The sequence below is a fragment of the Ceratotherium simum genome, chromosome 11 (genome assembly GCF_057802395.1).
Source record: "Ceratotherium simum simum isolate JZ-2026a chromosome 11, ASM5780239v1, whole genome shotgun sequence".
Taxonomy (NCBI): domain Eukaryota; kingdom Metazoa; phylum Chordata; class Mammalia; order Perissodactyla; family Rhinocerotidae; genus Ceratotherium; species Ceratotherium simum.
In genome coordinates this window covers 38,199,508-38,222,160 of record NC_141910.1, presented here as the reverse complement: position 1 = coordinate 38,222,160, position 22,653 = coordinate 38,199,508, and the positions used below count along the sequence as shown (strand labels likewise).

Sequence of the window (22,653 nt, the reverse complement as noted above, 5' to 3'; positions counted from 1 at the left end):
TTGTGACTTTTCTATTTCATAATTATTTTTAAAACGCAAAACGACATGAGGTAGCCTAGTCATGTCTCTACAACTTCCTGGTAGCGCCGTTCTCACTGCAGATGGCAATTTGTTCTTGTAACATATATATCTCTCTGACCATTTTCATCTAATTTGTATGGGTTCTACCATTTCTTTTCTCTCTTTCAGGGACCTTGCTGTGTGTGAGCTAGGGGGTGGCATGACATGCTTGGCTGGGCTCATGGTAGGTCTTTTCTCAATTCCAATCCCATTCAGAGAGACGAACAAAAGGAAAAATGTTCCAGGGCCTCCAACTGCTGGGTCAGAGAACCGTCAACAGCATCAGCTGCGGTCAAGCTGTCGGGTCTTGAGAGACCTTCTAGATTGACTTACTTTCGGATCATATTGATTTTAGGGTTGCCTCGATGAGCAGAAACATTTTACCTCAGTGTAGTCAATATCGCTTGTTGTGACATTCCAGGCCTCGCACAGTCTGTCTTTGCCATAGCGAAAGCATTTTTTTTTTCAGATTATAGTCCCATTTGCTAAGATACAGGAATAGCCCGGCGAATCACAGTTGGAGCACCATGATATAGCTGCTAATGTTTTGCCTGCATTATTACACCAACAAACATGATCCAGAGCGCTCAGTAATTAGATTCTTTTGAATTAGATTGGCCATTCAGGAACGTCGTTCCCCATTCTCTGGGTTCTGAGTCATGTATTCAGGAGATATTATGTAGCAGCACAGTGCATTAGACAAGTTTTTATGTCTCTACAAATAAAAGCATATTGTTACACTGATTGGCATTTGACAAACCTGTCGCTCTTACACAATGTGTCGAGGTTACAGCCCAATGTGCGAGCATGTCAAAGCTCACAAAAAAATTACCCTCACAAAGCCATCTGCCTGCAATGCAAAGTTATATGAAGGGCATCAGGCAGTCAGACAGAAGCAAGCTGAAAGGCAGAGTGACAGCCTTGTATGATGGCTCTACTAGATAAACAGAAGCCCACAAATGAAAGCCTCTCAGAATACCATCATCCGCTGTCACAATGCAATTACCGAACAGAATGATAGCAAGATAGAGGCTCCCGCAAATGGAATGATAAAAGTATTGACTGATTTGATTGAATGATTAAAATAATGCAGACATAAAATGAAAAAAGATTGAAGATTGTTACAGAGAAATAGGTGAGGAAGCATGATACTGAAGGCTTGTCACTCCTGTCTTCACTTCCACACAGACAAGCATATTTGCTCATTGTTTGCTGTGCTCCCTTTTTTTTTCAGGTTGCTATTTCTGCAGATGTCAAAGAAGTTCTGTTAACTGATGGGAATGAAAAGGCCATCAGAAGTATCCTTATTCAGATAGAAAACGGGTTTGTTGTGCTCATTCCTTTTTCCCGACTGAGTAACAATTGATATAAAGAAAGACAGCATGGGGTATTAAAAAAAGAGTTCCCCCCACACACATGATAAGTAATTAAGAAAAAGTAGAAATATATGGAATTCATTGGATACGACTAAGTGGTTTTTTTATTTTGATAGATTTTTATAGTCACTTCCCATTAAAGGAGCTTATGATTTGTGGACCACTCAAGACAATAAGAACATTTTTGTTTCTTAATAATTTTCAAGCATTCTTGTCCTTTTATTTCTATTGAAATTTGCCAGTATAAAATAATTTCAAATTTATTATATTGGATATTGCTTGCAAAAATTAATTTCCAGCTTCACATTCGTTATTACTTTTCTTGCCTTTGATAGGGTATGTACCACGTAATATTGTACCTACTTTAATAATTGCTGAGGAGGTACCTATATCCCCCCACAGGAAACAGCTATCAGTTTTTCATTTTTTCCTTTCATTTGGGATTATAAATCTATCTCTTTTTTTTTTTCCTGCTATGCTAGTACAGTTCAAACCCCATTATATTAGATTATGCTTTACTAATATGTACACAGAGTTCATGAAAATTGAACTGTACTTTAACTAAGAAAGCAAGCATAATTTGTGGCTACTTTAGCAATCGAGCTAGTTTGTTCAGGGGCAGTTAACAGCCGTTAGAAATTGAGAGGAAAAGTGGAAGATATATTTGCTTTGGATTTTTTGGTGTGCCTTACATTTACATTATGAAGGAGGTAATCTACTTATTTGAATTTTAGACCCCCAAAATGCCAAAGCAGTTTTGATTTTTGTGGCATCTTACATAAAACCTACCTTCAATTTTCTTTTTCTGCCTCTGCTATGTAATTCTTTAAAAATAAAATTTGCAGCAGCTCCATCAGGCTGCTCAGACAGGAGAAAGGAGGTACAAGAGGCACAGTAGCTAATATTGTTCAGCAGCACTTGTGTGCTCCACAGAGCCCCACCCAGCTAATTGCCTGACAGACTTAAAAAAAAAAAAAATTAAGGAAGAAAAAACAGCCAATCACAATCTTGGCCTTTCACACAAGAGAAAGAGATCACAAAAGGTGCTTCCTTTTTTAAAATGCAGGATTTTAATCATGATCTTCAGACTGTCGCAAGTTTCTCAAAATATTCCTGAAGATGAGCTGATGTTGTTTCATTCACTCTGCTGTATTCTAAGTTATTCTGTGCACTGTATCATTTCACTGTACTCCTCCTCCACATGTCAGGGAAGACAGAGCAAGAGGAAGTCAGGTATGCTGGCTCAGCCCCAACGGATGTTTTTTTGGGGGAAAAAAAGCAGGATTATTAGACAAGAGAAGGTCATTTTAGCCATGGAAACTTTCAGATTGGGCCCAGCAACCTGAGGTTTTTCTCAAGTCAGCAGGTGTCTTATTTAATCAGAAACCAATTAGAACTTTTATTAAACTATAGGAAGCATCTGTAGTCAGTAGGTAAATTTGACTGTACTAAAATTATTATTGAGCTAAACTACAGAGCTTCCAAAGAAGGGAAGCAATGCTAATATCATTAATTAAGGCGTCTTTACTTTACTTTAAACAGCAAAGATGCCATGCTAGCTCTTGAAATCAGAGAGGAAATCTCAGATTCTGTATTCACTCTGCCGGCCTTTCAAAGAAATGATTGGTACAGCCCCCTCCCAAGAAAATGGATTTTTAACATTTGGTCCTCAGAAGCTCAGCCCTGAGAGTGCTTTATTGTGCTGAGTTTTACAATGGGTTTAATATAGCGGGGTGCCAAAGGGCAGGAGGGGAAGAACTTTACAATGTAGATAAAGTAGGTCCTTTCAGGATGCAGACCAAAACTGGTAGTGTGTTTTATTTCATTTCTTAGGACTTACCTGATGGAGTTCAGTTTTTATCATTTTGTTGTATGTTTGTGTGCCTTTTTCTGTTGTAACTAGATCTAATTTTTTTTAATTAAGAGAAAAAAGCATGTGTAAAGCCTTAAAAATTGGCAATGTGTTTTTTCCTGCTTTTAATACTAATGTTATTCTTGATTTGCTAACAGAGCTTACAGCTGGCATTCATCATAAGCTGTTTTCTGAGAGAGGTTAATATGAATGAAAAATTTTTTTTCTGTTTGTGTGCCTGCATTCTGTAAGAATAACTAATTCACCGAATCACATACTGTTGATGTGTATAGATCGAAACAAACTCATTTAAAAATTACTGTTTACATCTTTCCTTTAAAATTTTAGGAAGCCTAAATTACAGAGCAGTTGTAGGATATTATCCAAAAATTACTTTCTAAAAAGTAAAAGTGGATGTCAACAAAAAAAGGAGAGAAGCATTGCCAGAAGCCAGAAAATCTCTAAGCAAAGCTGCTAATTATTCTTAATGGGCAAGATGAGCACATTAAGAAACAAATGAACACATCAGAGAAAAGTAATTGAAAATCGACCTGGCAGTTGCACATCACATCTGAGTTTTGGCCTGTATATTATTCTTATCATTTTAAAAATTATTTTTGTTGTTCTTGGAGTCTGAATTGAATGGATCCAACTGAGTCTTACTTCCTACTCTCTTAAGCTTCTAAGATTCTGACTTTTACCTTTTTTTTTAAAAGAAAAATAGTGTTTCCTGATATTTCCTTTGTATCTTCAGTTATTTCTATTTTTTAAATGCATGAGGCAATGAATGGATATGTTCTGAATCTTTATATCACAGAAGCATATCAAGCAATTGTGAGGTTATTTATTATCTCCCTAAAATGTATCAAATGGATTGGCTATGTCTTCTAGAGCTCTCTACCTTGACCCTGGAAAGCCAGATGTTGATTTGAGATTGATTAAACAGAGGTATCTGAAAAGAGATTAAGACTTGAGGTATAAGTGAATGTTGTAAGTACTAAATATTTCCTCAGACCCACGGCTAGATGTCCCTGAGATTCTTCTTGGTCCTTAAACTGCCTTGCTGGGTCTAACCCAGAGCCCACTACCTGAGAGCTGTCTCTTCAACAAATGCCCTTTTATCTGCACCTGAAGAGAACAAAGGAGGAATTGGACATGGGGTCATTTGGTTCATCTAGTTCTCAAATTTATCCTAAAATAGTGTGGAATGTGTTCTCTTTTCTTTGGCACTGCCATTTTAGTGTAATAAAGAAAGAATTCTCCAAGTGCTCACAGATAATACTCAATAAAGTTTATAGCTGGTAATGACAGTGACATAAGAATAGGGGAGAGAAATGGTATATTGAGTTATCGATGCTAAGCCACTTCCAAATCATGATGAATAAAAGTACAACTAAAGGTGAGCAGCCCTTTCTGGCACACTCACTAATTCGCCCAACATAAGCACCTGCCTTGACCCATCCTTGGTAAACATCAAGAGTGTTATCTGCAGAATATGGCAATGCTTGGTGACCCATTTCTCGTGCTTCTGACCCACAAGCATCTTATCCCCACAGTATGCACAGTCTGGATCATGATCTCGAGCTTAGGATTCTCCAAAAATTGGTAAATCTCATGTGCATTTTAAAGGAGATGCTCCTGGCTTAACATTATTTTATTTAACAGAATCCCTGACTTGAGTAATAAACTAAGGACTTCATGTGGACTGTGCAGCCTGTGCTATGGATGGTTGAGACCTTGGGAATGCCAGGCCATCATCCTGTGTCCAGACCCTTTCCTCAAATATCAAGCTGTACTTTTATTTACTAGATGAGTAATAAATGGATGCTGTGTGCCTCACATTGGGTAGGAGCTCAACAAATAGCTTTGCAAATTAAATTTATTTAATAAGTTAAGCTAATTAATTAAAATTATTTCAACTACTATTAATTGCATGCCATTTCAAGTGCTAAAGATACAGCAGTGGACAAGTCAGACCAAGTCCCTGTTCTTGTGGCACACAGACTGTGCCTTGGCTAGAGCACAATGATACATGGGAAAGACACTGAAAACCTACAGGCCAGACGTTCTTTGATTCCTTCCACTTACTTACAATATAAATATAAATATATTTATATATTATATTCTGCAATATATACTTATATATTATATTGTATAATATAAATGTTCACATAATTAGTTCTGAGCAGCAGGGAAAAGAAAGTAAAGCTTAACTGCCAAACCTCATTTTAGTTACTATCACCAGCCTCTTCATCCCTCCAAAGCTTTTGCCTGAGTTATTAAAAAAGATAAAGAATTGATGTGAGTTAGGCACCTAATATGTGCCAGGCTTATTCTTTGTGGTACTCCATTAAGCCTGTAAAATAGGTATCATTATTCTCATTTTTGAGAGGAGCTCAGAGAGGTTAATTTACCGAAGTTCGCACAGCCACTAAGTATCAGAACTGGCACTAGGAGCCAGGTTCCTTTGACTTCAAATCTTTTTTTCCCCCCATTAAACCATTCCTTGTCACCCCAAAACTAGAATGATTTGGTGAGTGTCATCTTTCATTTCCTCAGCATCCTCTGGAAGAAAAGTCCTCTCATCCATAAACTTAACAGTTGACATTGCTAACAGAATTCAAAGCACCTGTGTCATCCTCTCAGTTCATCTGAGTAACAAGCACATTTAAGAATATTTTCAGCTTTTAAATTAGCAAATATGGCCACATCAAGCATTTTTAAACCTTTAGAGATCAAAATGAACAGGATTTATATTATAATTTCATAGTTTCCTACCCTCACCTATAATGGTCCAATGAAAATAAAGGTAACATAAACCAAGAAAATAATGCTTTGTGAGTCACAATGTTATTATTTTAAAAATACTTTCTTCCTTAAACAACAATGCCAACTTTCAAAATGTATATGAAATTACGATAAATAAAACAATCACTAATTGCAGGAGGAGGCTAATATTTTAAACAAATATTTTATATGTAGTTAGCTTAATTATATTTATATATAAACTTACATATATAATTTAAATAACTGTTATTGTCGTTATACAAAAATATGTATTTTAAGAATAAAAATCAACTGAAACAAAATTAAAATGGAGCCCACTCCTGAACTATGCTTTACTGGGGAAGAAAATCTAGAGATAGAATCCTGGTTTCCTTTTAGCCACAAGCATATATCCTATAGCTCTGGAAGTTCAGTTGCCCAGACAAGGAGATTGGAGGTGATTGCTCTGTATCTGTTTAATCAGACATCACATTAAGGCTTTCTTTGCACCTAGCACCTCCCATTGAAGTCTTCCAGAAGGTGTTTGCAGTTCAGAGAACATGATTTGGTCCATCCTGTCGAACACTATCCTAGATGTATTGACTCGATTTGATTGAATTTCCTTTATTGCCCTGAGGTGACACAGAGGAATGATAAAATCTATTATTGGACATAGTGCCAATCAGAGAAAGCACCTCAAAATCTGACGTAAAGTAAAGAGTGGGGAGCAGAATATCAGAATATATCTCCTAAGGTAATATTTTAATACACTGTTACCATTTTTTTCTCTTTGTACTTGTTTTAATATAAAAAACAGCTCCTAAACCACAAAATATATTCTCTTCCCAGTTCTAAAAATAAAGCAACCTAAATTCTGCCGTGAATTTTTTCATTAAAAAAAATTGCTTCTAGAATATAAATATATATGCTTGCTTCAGCCTGACCACCTGGAGTCACAGGTTTATAAATTGTATAAAAGTATATAGTGTTAAGATGTTTACTAAAAATTATTAATAGGTTTTCTGAGTTATATAATTTAACTTCCCTGTGACTATTTTATAAAAAGTATTACCTCCACTAACAAAATAATATGTTTTGTTTGATAGATTAGTCATGTACTCATACGACTCGACAGGTGTACCGGGCACATTGTGGCATGCAGTTGGATGTCATGGAAACGCCGAGTAGGGTGTGGCCGGAGTGTGGGGGAGCTTAATCAAAAACAGTTGTCAGTTGATCCTTTACTAATTTTGTTCTTCTCGGAATAAAGATGTTAGCTGTCCTTTTCTACAAGACATTTCATTTAGAAGACTTTCCTGAAATACTTTCCTCCTGAAATAGACAGAACTGTAGGCCGATGTGTCATTTAAGTTAATCAAAACAAGTAGGCAAATGAGTCTCTTTTATTTTTTTAATGAATGTAATTTAACAGTATTTAATTTGCATACAGGAAGGTTCACCCAGGAAAAAAAAGTCTGCATTATAGCACTTTTGTAAACCTCAACAAAGCTCTGCATCAGGAGACCTAATTGATCTTTCCTACCCCCTCCTGGGGGAAGAAAGCCATCGCAGTACCTGCTTATTCACTCAGAGGAGAAATGGGTGTGTCTGGTGTTTCAAGCAGAGATTTAGGTTAAAAAGTCCTGTGGCTCTGTTCTTGGAGGGAGATCTTGGCCAATGCTTGCTTCGAGCATTCTGGAAATCTGTTCTTCTGAGCAATAGGGGAACATCACTTGTCTGCTTGGTGTCCTCCCCATGGGCCCAATTTAGTTCAGCTTGCAGCCTTCACGGGAATTATTTTATTTCTTGTTTATTTAAATCTGCCTTATTCCAAAAGAGGGAATTTGAGGCTTCTTACAGTGACACATAGAATATACCATATACAATAACGGAGAAAGTGAGGGCAGTTGGACATGAGGAAGCCAGGAAAATATGATGCAGCCAGGAATGGAGGCCAGTACAGCCAATATGCACCTTAGGAGATTTGTGGTTGTTAGACTGAAGTCATACATTTGCCTCTGAGTTGCACAGGGACCAGAGCAAAAAGAGAAAGAGGGACAGTTATAAGATTTATAATATCCAGAAGTTGAAGCAAAACTAGTTGATCTGAAGTCTAGCTTTTCCTGGTGTTAAAATTGGACATGATTTTTTCCCATGGGCCCTCATAAAGATGTGCTGTGTGACGTAATGGACCAGCTCCTCAGAACACCTCTTCAATAAATATGGCTCTTCTTGTACAAGTCTTCACAGGCTAGCAGATGGCCAAAGCATAAGTCTGTAAGGACAATTCTTCAAGGGGCCTTTCACTGGATTGACTTTCTTCTTCAGTAATTCGTTTTCTCTCAAAGATTCTCCAAGCTTTGCTCCGTGTTTCTTGTCTCCTCTCCTCTCAAGTCTTCTCCTGCTGCTCATCCCACCCTCCCTACTAGCATTTAGGAGACTGGAAAACTTGGAAAGTCTCAGAAGACTGCCGTTGTCCTCCCCACTGACTGAAAAAGGCTTGCCTTCGAACTCCTAGCTCTTTAAAGCAAGTGGGGCCTGGCACCTATAACAGTCATCTCCCCCTAACAGCGTCCATAACCCTGGGCCTTGTCATCATGCTCCCTGAATGTACGTTTCATGACAAAACTGCAGCCCGGGGAATTAAACGAGCTTGCTGTGGCAGTAGTTCAACATTTGGTGGTAGAGCCAGGACTAAACCCTTCTCATGCCTCACAGCCTACAGCTCTTCTCTGTTCACCGTGCTGATCCCAGGTACAATAAGAAGATCCCTGTTTATGGGCCTTTTTTTTGGAGTCAGTTGACTATCACTGTAGAAGCTTTCTTAACTATATCCTATAGATGTGAGAGAGATCATCACAAGGAATCAGAAGGCTGGTGTGTTTAAGACTCAGAAAATATCAAGCTGGTAAGACACTTTTCTGCATTAAAGCACTCTGGTTGAAACTGCTTTTCTCAATACTATGGATGATTATTTAAAATGATAATAGCTAAAATTTATTGAGCACTTACTGTGTGTCAGGCACTGTTCTAAGCACTTTAAAAGTATCTTATTTAATGCTCACAAGAACCCATAATGAGGCAGACAGGCATGCTCATTATCTTCAATTAATAGATGAGAAAAACTGAAGATAAGTATATTAAACACTGAGTTGGGAATGATTTAAGGGTTGAGAGTGTACAATATGAGGTTGGGAAAAGCACATCCTAGGACGTTCTTCTGAATGGCTCTATTCCAATGGTTCTCAACCCAGGGACAATTTTGCCCCAGGGGACTTTTTAATGTCATGACTAGGGGTACAGGGTGCTACTGGCATCTGGGGATGGAGGCCAGGGGTGCTGCTAAACATCCTACAAATGCACAAGACAGCTCCCCACAACAAAGAATATCTGGCCCAAAATGTCAATAGTGCCAAGATTGAGAAACCTTGCTCTCGTCCATGATTTTAAAATAGTCTAGGTATCCATCGCCTTTTAGATTCTGTTAATTCTTATCCAAACTAGGAGAAATGTTTACCCTCAACCAAACCTATGGTGTTTTCTGTGATGCATTTTATTTTGTATTGTGTAAAATGTGTTTACATTTTATTTTTGCCCTGTTGGTGTGGACCTAAAGGAATGAGAAATCATTTAGTAGTTTTCACATGACATACCTGTATTTGTCAATTTTCCTTTATATGTTTAACCACAGACATTATTAGAAGAGCAATCCTATTTTTAATTACTTAATTTATTTATTACTTTTAATCTGTCCTCCTTTGACATTTTGAGTTTTGTCTGTGTTGAGGATGCTTTCCCACCCCAACTGCTCAGTTTGGGGGTGGAATGGTGGATGAACAGCAGCAATGCTTAAAAACTGAAGTGGTCAACATACTGGGATGCGGCTATGGAATAGCAATAATTTTTTTTCTCTGATATTAGCTGGTGAATGTAATGCAGTGTCCAATGTGTATTTTTAAATCCTGCATTAGAATGTTTAGAGTAGGCTGATGGCACAGGGGGCAGTATGCTCTGTGCTTCTCATATAAATGAACAAACCAGTTCTGTTTCCCAGAAAACCTCTAGCAGGTCCAGAGAAAGAGCAGTCGGCTCTCACCTGCGTGTCCTTCATTCTCAGGACAGCTTTTACCCACAGTACAGACTGCCATTCTCTTCATTTTTGGACGTGATTTTCAACCTGGTCTTTTAGTTATCAATCAAAAGCACATTTTCTGTGTTGTCCTCATTTACATTTATTTAATGCTTAAGGTCATTTGTGACCATTTGAGTGTATTTCAGCATATGGAATCAGGGAATAATAGATTTCAGCATCATGCTGTGAAGAGAGATTGTGTTTTTACGACACATAATGTTGTTTACTGGGTGTTAATAATCACTAATTAATAGACGTATCTAGAATTCTAAAATGTTGCCTTTTGAGGAATAAAAATGTCAAGTGTCTAACTTATGGAGTGCAATAGTATTTTCTGTCATCTCTTCATAAAATAATTAAGTTACTTATAGAGGCAAAATGTCTTTGTTCAACACAGGACATATCTAAAATGCTTAATACATGGCCTTTGTTTCTATTTATGTGTTCTCAAAAATACTATTTCTAAATATATTGTTCTGATATGTACCTGGACATATAGTCTATATGTCAATAGTCATACAGGAACCTCCAGGATGAGAGGTTTTCTGTCTTTATCTCATATTGATTGTGGTCAGTTTCTTCTCTTAAGTATCGCAAGCATTTTGTCCAAAGTCTACTAAAGCACTTTGCTAGAAAACAGGTGGATGAGTCAGTTCTTGAAATGACTTGATCTCATATTAAGGAGCTACTTGACCACTTAACCTTTAAGAAGCTAAGAGGAAACTGCCTACCAATGATGTAATAATCAGCATTCTCCTTCCATCCACTGCTTTCCCACGCATAACCAGTACAATATGATGAAAGCATTAGCTCCATGTGAGAAGAAATAAAAGGAAACCATTCACAAAAGAGCTAAGATATAGTTCAATATTCTTTTTTAGTGCCTCAATGCATATGCAGAATTTCTCCTCCAAATTGGAGGTGTGGAATAACAGTAGCGACAGATAACGAAGAGGTATTTACCATAGCTACAAAGCCCACACGTGAGCCAAATATTTCTGCTATTAAAAAGACTTCAAAGCTTGACATGAAGTGTGTAACAGCTGAATGTCTCCTGTGACTTCATTTGCAAAGATGTAAAAGCAGAAAGGAATCGTGATATGAGAACTGTGAGCCTAGGAAATGGTGTTTTAAAAAAGGAATGAGAAGGCACCCAGAAATTTGACTGGCACCCCAAGCTCCCACTCCCACTGCTCTGACGATGTTCTAACTATCAGTATTCCCCCTGCTACCAGCCTCTTCCTACCTCTCAGAAAGGGCAGACCCAGGTCATGTGGGACCTGAAACTTATTTTGAGGGCCCTCTTTAGAAGGATGAATTTGATTATACCTTACTTTGGCAAATTTTACAGAAGCATATGACCATGTGATCACATTACTAGGGCTTCTCGTGGGCCCTGGAAGGGGACTGTGCAAATGAGGGTTGAGCTTAAGCTTCATTAGCTTCACAGTAAATCCCCACTGCTCTCATAAACACCACCACCCTTGCCTAGAATTATGCTCTTCCCTTACAAACTTTCTTACTCCCTCTGTTGCATTTTAATCCCAGTCTGATTATAGCTTAACATGGAACACATATTTGCGAAAGCATCCAGGACGCTTTAGCCTTGGCCAAGAAAGATCTAGGATGCACATATATGAAGCATATATCCATTACATTTCAAAGATCTTAATACAATCATTTGATGGTTCATTCATTTGTCCATCCATGCAGCCATCCCTTCATTTAACTAATATATCCTAGGTATTCTGCCTTTGAGAACATAAATATGGAGTTATCAGGAGTAACTCTTGACAAAGGAAATTGTGCTACTAAATATAGCTAGAGATTGGTGAAAGAGCAAGGATATTTACAGCATCTCAATTGTTAGGTTTATCTGAAGCTGTCTTCAAAATTGTGACTGTCTAATAAGAACCATTTGGAGCTTTGGATGTCTACGTATTTCTAGGTGTTCCGGAATTAGTGAATAACGTCATTCTCTGGTTAATATTAGTTAACAGTTACAATATTTTAAGAAATCTATTAAATGTACCCTGCTGTGATATTAGAAGTGAGTTTCTATTTAAGAAAAGGGCTTATCTTTGTGTGAAAATTGCTAGTGAATTTAGGCCTGTAACTTTATATTATTCTTTGATGAATCATTAATTTTAGTAAACTATGGAACTAATAATAACTTTTAAGACTTTTTTATAACCCAAATTTTACCTTTACATGGGCCCCCAGGATTGGCTATTGGCCCCATTCTCTACTGCTTTTTAAGATTTATGTCTTCTCTGAGGCTCATTTTCCTTTAGAGATTAAATTGGAGATGTAAAAAGTGATTTTAAAAATGTAAATCCCAACCAAGTTGGATCCAGTTGCTGATTTTCCCAGGCCTTCTGCAGTCTGCCCTCACTTTTCTCACTCTCCTCATTCAGTCTAGCTTCCACTGCTCCCAACATACACCCTGTCCTTTGGTCACATAGCGTCTTCACTCTCCTCCTAACACATTTGGTCCTTCCCATCTCTGGTCTTTGCCATTCTTGTTTCCCTCCTCCTCATCCACCTAAACCCTTCCTTCTAGGATGGCTTAATTACCATTTCCTCCTTCCCTATCAGACTTTTTTAGCCTGCCCTAGTCTTTTCCTTTTTTAAACGTCTGTTGGCTTTAGAATAATCCCACATTTAAACATGGCATATTCTCTTAGTGTTCAAAGCGTGTTGTCTTTGTTTTAATGCTCCTTGGTTCATTCATGTCTTGATAAATATTTTGATCACCTTCTGTCTGCTAAGTACTATTCTAGATGCTGGAGATGTAGTGATGAACAAGACTGAGAAAGTCCATGCCTTCTTGGAGTTCACATTCTAGCAAGGGAGACAGTTTTCTTGAAAGCAAGGATTCTGCTTAACATGTTTTTGTATTCCCTGAAGCAATTAGTACACTTTAACTCTTTTTATGAAAGATTTTAAGATTTGTATTTGGAGCGCATTTTGAAAGACATGAATCCATAAGGCTTATGGAACCAAACAATTTTTATTAGAAGAAAGTCAGGCTCTTGAGATTCAGACATCAGTTTATATATCAGATAACTGACTTTCATTTCAGGATAGGCTTCTTCTCAGGCATGCCCCTGCAGTGTCTGTAGACAAACTGACATTGTGAGTAGGCATTTTTCTGTCCTTTGCCAGGTTGAAGAGGAAGGTTAGAAGAAGGCAACTGAGATAAGGAAACTGAGGGCTCTCTGTAAGAAATTTTATGATAAAATATACCTGTTAGTGAGTTTTGCTAGAATTATGGTAACAATCTTGAGAACTGCTGAGAATTCTAGACATGCCACAGCCCTGTTTCCTTCTGTTGCTATCTTGGATATAGGAAAATGAAATTACCTGTGTACTTTCTATTACTAACATTTTTTATTTGCTTGACAAATTTATAGAAGGGCTTATGTCCCTACTATTTAGTGCTTTGCACTGAAGAAACCAACTCCCACAGGAATGTTATCCAGTTTCACATATTTTTTTGTTGTTGTTTGTTTGTTTGTTTGTTTTTTGTGAGGAAGATCAGCCCTAAGCTAACATCCATGCCAATCCCCCTCTTTTTTTTGCTGAGGAAGATCGGCCCTGAGCTAACATCTATTGCCAATCCTCCTCCTTTTTTTCCTCTTTTTCTCCCCAAAGCCCCAAAGTTGTATGTTGTGTGTCATAGTTGCACATCCTTCTAGTTGCTGTTTGTGGGACGCCGCCTCAGCATGGCCGGACAAGCAGTGCATCGGTGTGCGCCCAGGATCCGAACCCGGGCCGCCAGTAGCAGAGTGTGCACTTAACCACTAAGCCACAGGGCCGGCCCCCAGTTTCACATATTTTGATAGAGTTCCCCTGTATTAAAATGAGCCAGGTTTTAACATTTGAGGACATTGTATTTTTTAGTGGTCCTTTTAAACTGCAGCACATTAAAAATTAAGACCTTTTCCTCTAGAATAGCATTGTATTGACTCTTTGGACATCCTTACTCTTTACCAAGGTCAAAATCTCACTACCAAAAATTGGCCAAGTTCTATATTGATAGCCAGGTGTGCACGTCAGACTACTGCATCCTCTGTGAACACGTCTTTCAGTTTTAAGAGAAAAATTCCTCCTTCATAGAAATTTATAACACAGAAGTTACATATTAAATAAAAATGTCTTCATTTTCAAAGGAGTTCTTCACTTTAAAATAGACAAGGGGCAGTCGTAAATTTTTTTTAGAGAATGACCAAATAATAATCCATTGCTAAAAAATAATTTATTTTTTACCTTAATAATGGACATAATTTGTTTTCCGTATTTTGCTATTACAAACAATGCTGCAGAGAAACACATCTGTACATAAAGTGTACGTTTGCAAATATATCTACAGAAAAAATTTTCAGAAGTGGATTTTGTCTATTAGTATGGCCTTACCAAACTGTGTAAATTACTATCACTTTGTAATATATTTTTATATCTGTTAAGACTAGTCCCTTGCCATTATTCTTTCTTTTTAGAATTTTCTAAGACTATGTTGGTATTTTTATTATATTGACATTTGCATTGTGATTGAAAAAATATATGTAAATTTATTTACTAAGACTTGACATATTTATGACTTTGAGTCTTCCTATTCAAGAACAGGGTGTTTTCTTTTTATTTAAGCTTTTTTAAGGTGTTTCAACTAGCATTTGAAGTCTTTATTCATTTCTCTTAAGTTTATTTTTGGAAACTATCTTTTTTGTTATCTCTTTATAAATGAGATCTTCTCTTACATTATATTTTCAAACTGGTGGTTATTTATAGGTATATAAAAAAAGCTATAGGATTTTGTGTAGTAAATGTTTAGTTTTTATTTCTAATAGTTTGTCAGTTTAGTCTCTTGAGTTTTCCAAATATACACTCACATCATCTGCAAATGATGACAATTTTGACTTCTTTCTGATTGTTATATCTCTTTTTTCTTTCTCCTGTATAATTTTATTGGATAAAAGTTTCCAGAATGATATTGAGTAATAGTTATCTTTGAGTCTGACTTTGTTGCGAATTCCCTAGTGTTTCACTCTTATGTATGCATTAGCTTTTGAGTTGAAATATATGTGATACTTTTTATCTTGTTAAAGAATTTTTTATTAATTCCTATTTTTAAAAGATTTTATTGAGGCCGGCCCCGTGGTGTAGCGGTTAAGTGCACGCGCTCCGCTGCTGGCCTCTGGGTTCGGATCCTGGGCGCGCACCGATGCACCACTTGTCAGGCTATGCTGTGGCGGCATCCCACATAAAGTGGAGGAAGATGGGCATGGATGTTAGCTCAGGGCCAGTCTTCCTCAGCAGAAAGAGGAGGATTGGTGTGGATGTTAGAGCTGATCTTCCTCACAAATAAAAAAAATAAAAAATAAATTAAAAAAAAAGATTTTATCATAAAAAATATGAAACTTTAGCAGATATCTTTTCAGCATGTATGGAGATGACGAAATTGTTTTTCTTTTTCACCTATAACTATTACAATTCATATTAACAAGTTTCCTAATATTAAAACATCTCTGCATTTCTTTTCACTTGGTCATGATGTCTTAAGTCTTCTTTTAACATGCTTACATATATTGACATATATTCTAATAATATATTATCCGGGATTTTTTTTGTAACAACTTGATTGAGATATAAAATTCACATATTATGCAATTCACCTACTTAAAGTATACAATTCAATGACTTTTAGTATATTTGCAGAACTGTGCAACCATTACAATCAATTTTAGTACATTTTCATCATCCCCAAAAGAAACCCTGTACCCATTAGCAGTCACTCTCCAACTCCTACCACCTTTTCTCCTTCCCAGTGGTAGGTAACCACTAATCTACTTTCTGTCTCTATGGATTTGCTTATTCTGGACATTTCACATAAATGGCGTCATACAATATGTGGTCTTTCATGTCTGGTTTCTTTCACTTTACATAGTGTTTTGAGGTTCATCCATGTTTTAGCATGTATCATTCTATGGCTGAATTATGTTCCATTGTATGGATATACCACATTTTATTTATCCATTCATTAGGTGATGGACATTTGGGTTGTTTCCATTATTTGGCTATTATGAATAATGCTGCTATGAACATTGGTGTACAAGTTTTTGTGACAAGTTTCATTTCTCTTAGGTGTATATGGTCATATGGTAACTCTATGTTTAACCTTTTGAGGAATTGCCAGACTGTTTTCCAAGGTAGATGGACCATTTTATATTCCCACCAGCAGTATATGATATTATCTGGGCATTTTGCATTGATATTCATCAGTAAAATTGGTCCACAGTTTTATCGGGCAGTCTATATTAGATTTTAATGTCATTGGTATACTGGCTTCTTAAAAGAATTTGGAAGCTTTTCTTATCTTTTGAACCACCTAGTATGCATCACCCTAAGCTGCTACCGTAATGCTAGATCACAACCATTTTTACCCCATTATTTTGGAAGTTGTAAGTTGAAGTTGGCAAGAAATAATGAAATTCCTATATTAAAATGCACTGTGCTTGAAAGTTCATAAGTTTGACAAACAACGAAAAAAGAAGAAAAATAAATGAAAACACCAAAGCAATAATTAATTTTGTGATCTCGTATCAAATGGCACATAGTTGTAATTTGGTATGAAATTATAACTAATTTTTTATTGTCACTTTGTTTTGCTACCATGTAAGTTAATCAACTGTCATAATCATAGAATCAGAGATATTTGAAGTGGAAAATAGAACTAGTAAAATAATTAGTACCTTTTATTCCAAGATCTCAAAACCCTTTACCAGTCCTCCTTAACCAGTGTAGTAGAATGTACTGGTTACCAACATAGGGGGCCCGAATGTTAGGCAAATCTGTCTTTCTTTTGGACTCTGAAATAAGTTTATTTCAGCTAAAATACAGACAAAAACACAGAAGCAGAGGGTGGGATCAGCTTTAAAGTCACTCCGGAAACAGATAGGTGATAAGCTGGAGCTGCGGTTCTCAAACTTTAGTACTGTATCAGATTCATCTGTGGAGCTGGTTGTGACACACATTGTTGGGCCCCATCCTCTGAGAGAGGGGCCCAACATTTTGCATTTCTAACAGGTTCCCAGGTGACACTGATGCTGCTGGTCTGAAGACCTCACTTGGGAACCACTTAATTAGAGTTCTCTCTGCGAGTTTGTTATTAAATTCTGTGGTGTTTCATTGCTTTTAAGTTGTCCAGATTTCCATTCATTAAAGCCAGTTCCGTTTACCTTATTCTCTTGGTTATTTTATAGACGTCATATATTTACAAAGAAAAGACAAGACCTGACTTACTGTCAGCTCTCAATATCTGTGATTAATCAATCTTGTAGATCCTCTGAGGTAAAAATTTCATTGAGTCCTGATCTTACTTCCCCCTCACCTTTCTCCAAGACTTATTCCTAGTCTGGAAATGTAAATTAGTTTCATTTCAGGATAAAATCAACAAAGTTGGTCAGGTAATCTGTTCCAAGGAATTTATATGAATGAAATCTTGTTTTGGTTAATCTGTGATGTTGCTTTCTTCCCTTAGTGATCCAGCAGGGAGTATTCTTAATTCTGTCTTTAGGACCTCTGTTACTTTTCTGGAGTGGCACCTTCTTTAAAATTCCCCTTTTTAAAATAAAGCCATTTGATACACAGAACTAAAAGTCTAGACCTATGGCTAAAGAGTATTCTAAATCCAAACCCATGCAGGTAAAGATCTTCTAGAACAGGGTTTCTTAAAGTGGTCCATGACCCACCTTCATGGGAATTACCTGTGGTGCTTATTTTGAAAACTAAAGTTCCTGGGCCGGCCCTGTGGCTTAGCGGTTAATTGCACGCGCTCCTCTACTGGCGGCCCGGGTTCAGATCCCGGGCGCGCACCGACGCACTGCTGCTCCGGCCATGCTGAGGCGGCGTCCCACATACAGCAACTAGAAGGATGTGCAACTATGACATACAACTATCTACTGGGGCTTTGGGAAAAAAACAAAGGAGGAGGATTGGCAGTGGATGTTAGCTCAGAGCTGGTCTTCCTCAGCAAAAAGGGGATGATTAGCATGGATGTTAGCTCAGGGCTGATCTTCCTCACATAAAAAAAAAAACAACTAAAGTTCCTTACTGAATCGGACTCTCTGGGGTTGAGGTTCATGAATCTGACATTTTAACAATCTCCTCAGATGATTCTAATATCTGGACCACAGACCACACTTTGATAAGTCCAGTTTATCCCTAGATTGCTGTTCAGTTTAGCATACCAACTGAAAGTACAAAGGTAGATCTATGGATATCCCACTATTTGTCCTTAGGAGGTATTTTTTTACTTTCCACGTGAGGGCTATATTCCTCACTTTGGACTCTGAATTTCTATGGTGTCATCTTAATAAAGATGCAAATGGCAGTGGGAAGGGGAAGTTGTACATATGAGAGAGTGATTCTGATTAGTTTTTTGTCTATATCACAGCCTTTAGTTGTTGGGATTCAAAAAGAAGCAGACATCAGGTGGAAAAGGCTTTTGGGATGATCCACCAGCACTTCTCACCCAGACGTGGACTGTATGTCTACCACTGCACCTATTTGTAATTGTATGGGACAATTTTGTTTGGCTGTCACAAAGACTAAGGATTATTACTAGTACTGGAGGGAACAGAGATTATAAACATCTTAAAATGCAAGGGACAGTTCACTACAATTAAGAATGGTCCTGTCCCAAATGTCAATACTACCCCAGTTGAGAAACTAATTCCAGACTAGTTGAGAAAAATGGAGATCCAGAAATAATACTTTGATCTCTTTAATAGCATTGCCTTGTTTTCTGGACTTTTTTCGGGGGAAGGGGTCAAACCATTTAATTGAAGGGCTTCAGGGGAGGGTCAAAGGACTGTGAGGACAGTGAGATCCTACCTTTTCAGCTTCATAATTCACCAAAAAGCTTTTAGAAGTTTGATTTGGGACTTTAAAAATCTTTTCCATGTCTCTACTTGACTTTTTGAAATATAGTGAATACCACTATAACTGTTTTAATGCTCTTGTCTGTTAATTCTAACATCTGTGTCAGTTTTAGATTGAGTTCAATTATTTGATTGGTCTTCTCATTATGGGTTGTGTTATTTCAATTCTTTGCATGTCTGAAAATATTTGATTGTATGCCAGGCATTTTGAATTTTACGTTGTTGGGATATGAATGTTTTTGTATTCCTGTAAGTGCTTTTGAGTTTTGCTCTAGGGCGTAATTATTTTGATATACTTTGATCCTTTTGGGTCTTCCTTTTAAGATTTGTTACGTAGAACCAGAGCAGCATTTAGCCTAGGGGTAGTTATTCCCCACTACTGAGACAAGACCCATCTGAGTACTCTACCCAGTTCCCTGTGAATTATGAGGTTTTCTAGACTGGCTGGGGCAGCAGGCACCATTCCTGGCCCTATGTGAGCACTGGCCCAGTCCCCTCCAATCCTCTCAGATGGTTCTTTTCCCAACCTCAAGTAGTTTCATCATACACGGGCACCAATAGGTACACTGCAGAATACTCCAGGGGAACTACCCACAGATCTTTGGAGTTCTCTCTCTGTGTAGCACTGTCCTATTTGGTACTCTATACTGGGAACTCTAACTGCTTTGGTTTCCTCAGACTCTCAGCTCCATCTCGTTAGCTCAAGGTGTCCACCTGGTTCCACCTCAGTTCTCCTTCCCTGTGCTGTGGTCTGGAAACTCTCTCAAGGCAGTAAGCTGGCGTAATGGTGGGCTCACTTAATTTTTTCCCCCTCTCTCAAGGATCACTGTCCTTTGTTGCTGATTTTCAGTGTCTTAAGAACTATTGTCATATATATTTTATCTAGTTTTTTTGGTTGTTTCAGGCAGTAGGGTAAATGAGGTCCTTGTTACTCTCTTTGCCAAAAGCAGAAATCCTCAGAAGGCATTTTAAGTGGCCTCCATATCTAGTTAATCTACACATTATATTCAGAGAATAACTTACCTAGGAACCTCTATTTCCTGAGTGCCTTCTGTGTGCCAGGCACTATGCTAGGTACATTCATACGCAATCCATTCATATAACATATTTATTGAGCAGCAATTATGCGTCAGGAACTATTCTAGGCAATGAAAATACATCATGGTACAAAATAAATTTTTAAAAAAATCTCTGTTCCTATGGTGCTCATGTCATACTGGAGAAAGAGAGAATAAACAACATTAATAATGTAGTTGTATAGCACATTAAAGGGTAATAACTGCTATAAAGAAATAAGGAACAGGATGAGGGGGTTCAGGAGTCCTGGAGTGGAAATGAATGATTGCAGTTTTAAATGGAATGGTCAGGGTTGGCCTCCCTCAGAAGGTAAGACATTTGAGCAAAGAGTTGAAGAGAACAAGCCATAGGGATATCTGGAGGAAGAGCATTCATAAAGAGGAAGCAGCCAATATAAAGGCCATAAGGCAGAATCATGTCTGGTGAAATCATAAGGAGGCTAAAGCAAAGAGAGAAAGGGGGGAGTAATTGGAGATGAAGTCAGTGTGGTAACTGAATTACATAGGGTCTTGTCAGTCACTGCAAAGACTTTGGCTTTTACTCTGAGTGAAGAGAGGAGCCATTACAAGGTACTAAGTAGAGAAGGCTCATGATTTGATATATGTTTTAAGAGGATCACTCTGGCTGCTCTCTTGAGCAGAGATTGTAGAGTGATGAATGGAAGCAGGGAGACAAATTAGGAGACTATGCAATAATTCAGATGAGAGATGATGATAGTTTAGACCAGGATGGGAGCAGTGGAGATACAGAGAAGTTGGATTTTGACATATTTCAAAGGTAGAACTAATTATGTTTCCTGGCATATCCAATGTATAAAAGAAAAAGAAGAGTCAAGGATATATTCAAGGTTTTTGGGCTGAGCAACTGGAAAGATGGAATTTACAAGATGAGAAATACTATGAATGAAATGAATTCAGGATAAGGGTGATGAGGAATTCAATACTGGACACGTTAAGTTTGATAGGTCATGTCCATTAGATATCCAAGTGGAGATATTAAAATAGGAAGTTGGATATATGAATCTGCAGTTCATGGGTGAGGTCCAGGCTGATAGGTCAAGTAAGATGAAGACTAAGAACTGATGTGAATTTAGCAATATGGAAATCTTTGATGGGTTTGACAAGAGCATTTTTGATGGAACAGTGGGGATGAAAGCCTGATTGGAATTGATTTAAGGGAGAATAGGAGGAAAGGAATTGAAAATAGAGAGTTTAAACAACTTTTTCACAGAGTTTTGCTGCAGAGGAGGGGAAGGGAAATGGAGCAATAGTCAGAGGGGAAGGTAGAGTCAAGAGAGGATGTTTTAAGAGAGGGAAAATAACTGCATGTTTGAATACTGATGGAAATAACTTAGTAGAGAGGAAAGAATTGATATGTAGGACAGAGAAGGGAGAGTTGCTAGAGCCATGTCCTAGAATAGACATAAGCGGATGGATCTAGTGTATTAGAGGAGATGCTGGCTTTAGATAGGAGTGTGGCAAATTTATCTATGATAACAGGCAGAAAGGCAGAGTATGTAGGTACAGATGCTGTTAGGAGTATAAGTGTGGTGGGAGTTTGTGGAAGTTCTCATCTGATTGCTGTACTTTTGACAGTAAAGTAGGAAGCGAGGTCATTAGCTGAAGATGAGGGAGGAAGTGTGAGAATTTTGAAAAGCGAGAAGGTAGTAAAAAATAATGACCTAGGAGACCAGGAGAGTAAATGGACATGGGAAACGTAAGTATAACTGCCAGACATCATTAAGAGTCCACTTGAGGTTCATGATCATGAATTTAAAGGGAAGCCAGTCAGGATGCTTCTGTGCTTTCTCCAACCAATTCAGGTGCACAGTTGCAGTCTCAGAGCAGGCAGAGAGCTGGATTTAACAAATATGAGGAAGTAAGAAAGGGACAAGGGAGTTGAGGGTTTGTGCAAGGGACTAGTTAAAATGATTGGCTATGGGATCTGAGCTGGGCGAGGAGGGAAGATAAACATTAGGGAAGAGGGGCAGTGACATGGTGATAGGATCAGCAGATTGTAGGCCAGTGGGATTGAAGAATGGTTGGAATTAGAATACTTTCTAGAGGGAGTGAGCTATGAAAGATAGAGGGGCTGGTCAGAGAGTGAGTCAGGGTTGTAGTTATTGATAAAGACAAGATCTAGAGCATTGCTGCTCACGAATAGGACTTGGACTGGAGTCTGTGAACTGTATGCTACTGATCTGCAATGAAGTAAGTTCAGAAATTGAAAGTAAATGTTTAGAAACACTGGTGTGACAACCAAGCATATGATCAGCAGACCTGTATTTGGAATGTCTTTGCCTTTTAAATTTCATTTGTCTATTAATTTATTATATTTTACACAAGTATCTGTCTGCAACAGATTGGATACAAACAACAAAAACATCTGGTCCTTCCCCACAGCTAAAGCACTGCTCTAGTGTGCATGACCATCATGTGAGTGTCTCAG

The 22,653-nt window shown here is 37.7% G+C and overlaps 1 protein-coding gene across 2 annotated transcripts in view; it reads left to right on the top strand.

Annotated features, from left to right (window-relative positions):
* Nucleotides 1–22,653, top strand: part of CAMKMT (calmodulin-lysine N-methyltransferase) — a 369,438-nt gene that overhangs the window by 314,183 nt on the left and 32,602 nt on the right. Inside the window, exons 5-7 of one of the 2 annotated variants that reach the window (XM_004436695.3) lie at nt 190–244; nt 1,295–1,358; nt 8,896–8,962. The exons of the other annotated variant lie outside the window; for it this stretch is intronic. Of the exons in view, the coding sequence (XP_004436752.1) occupies nt 190–244; nt 1,295–1,358; nt 8,896–8,962 (186 nt within the window). The remainder of the gene's footprint in view (nt 1–189; nt 245–1,294; nt 1,359–8,895; nt 8,963–22,653) is intronic. 2 annotated transcript variants of the gene reach the window in all.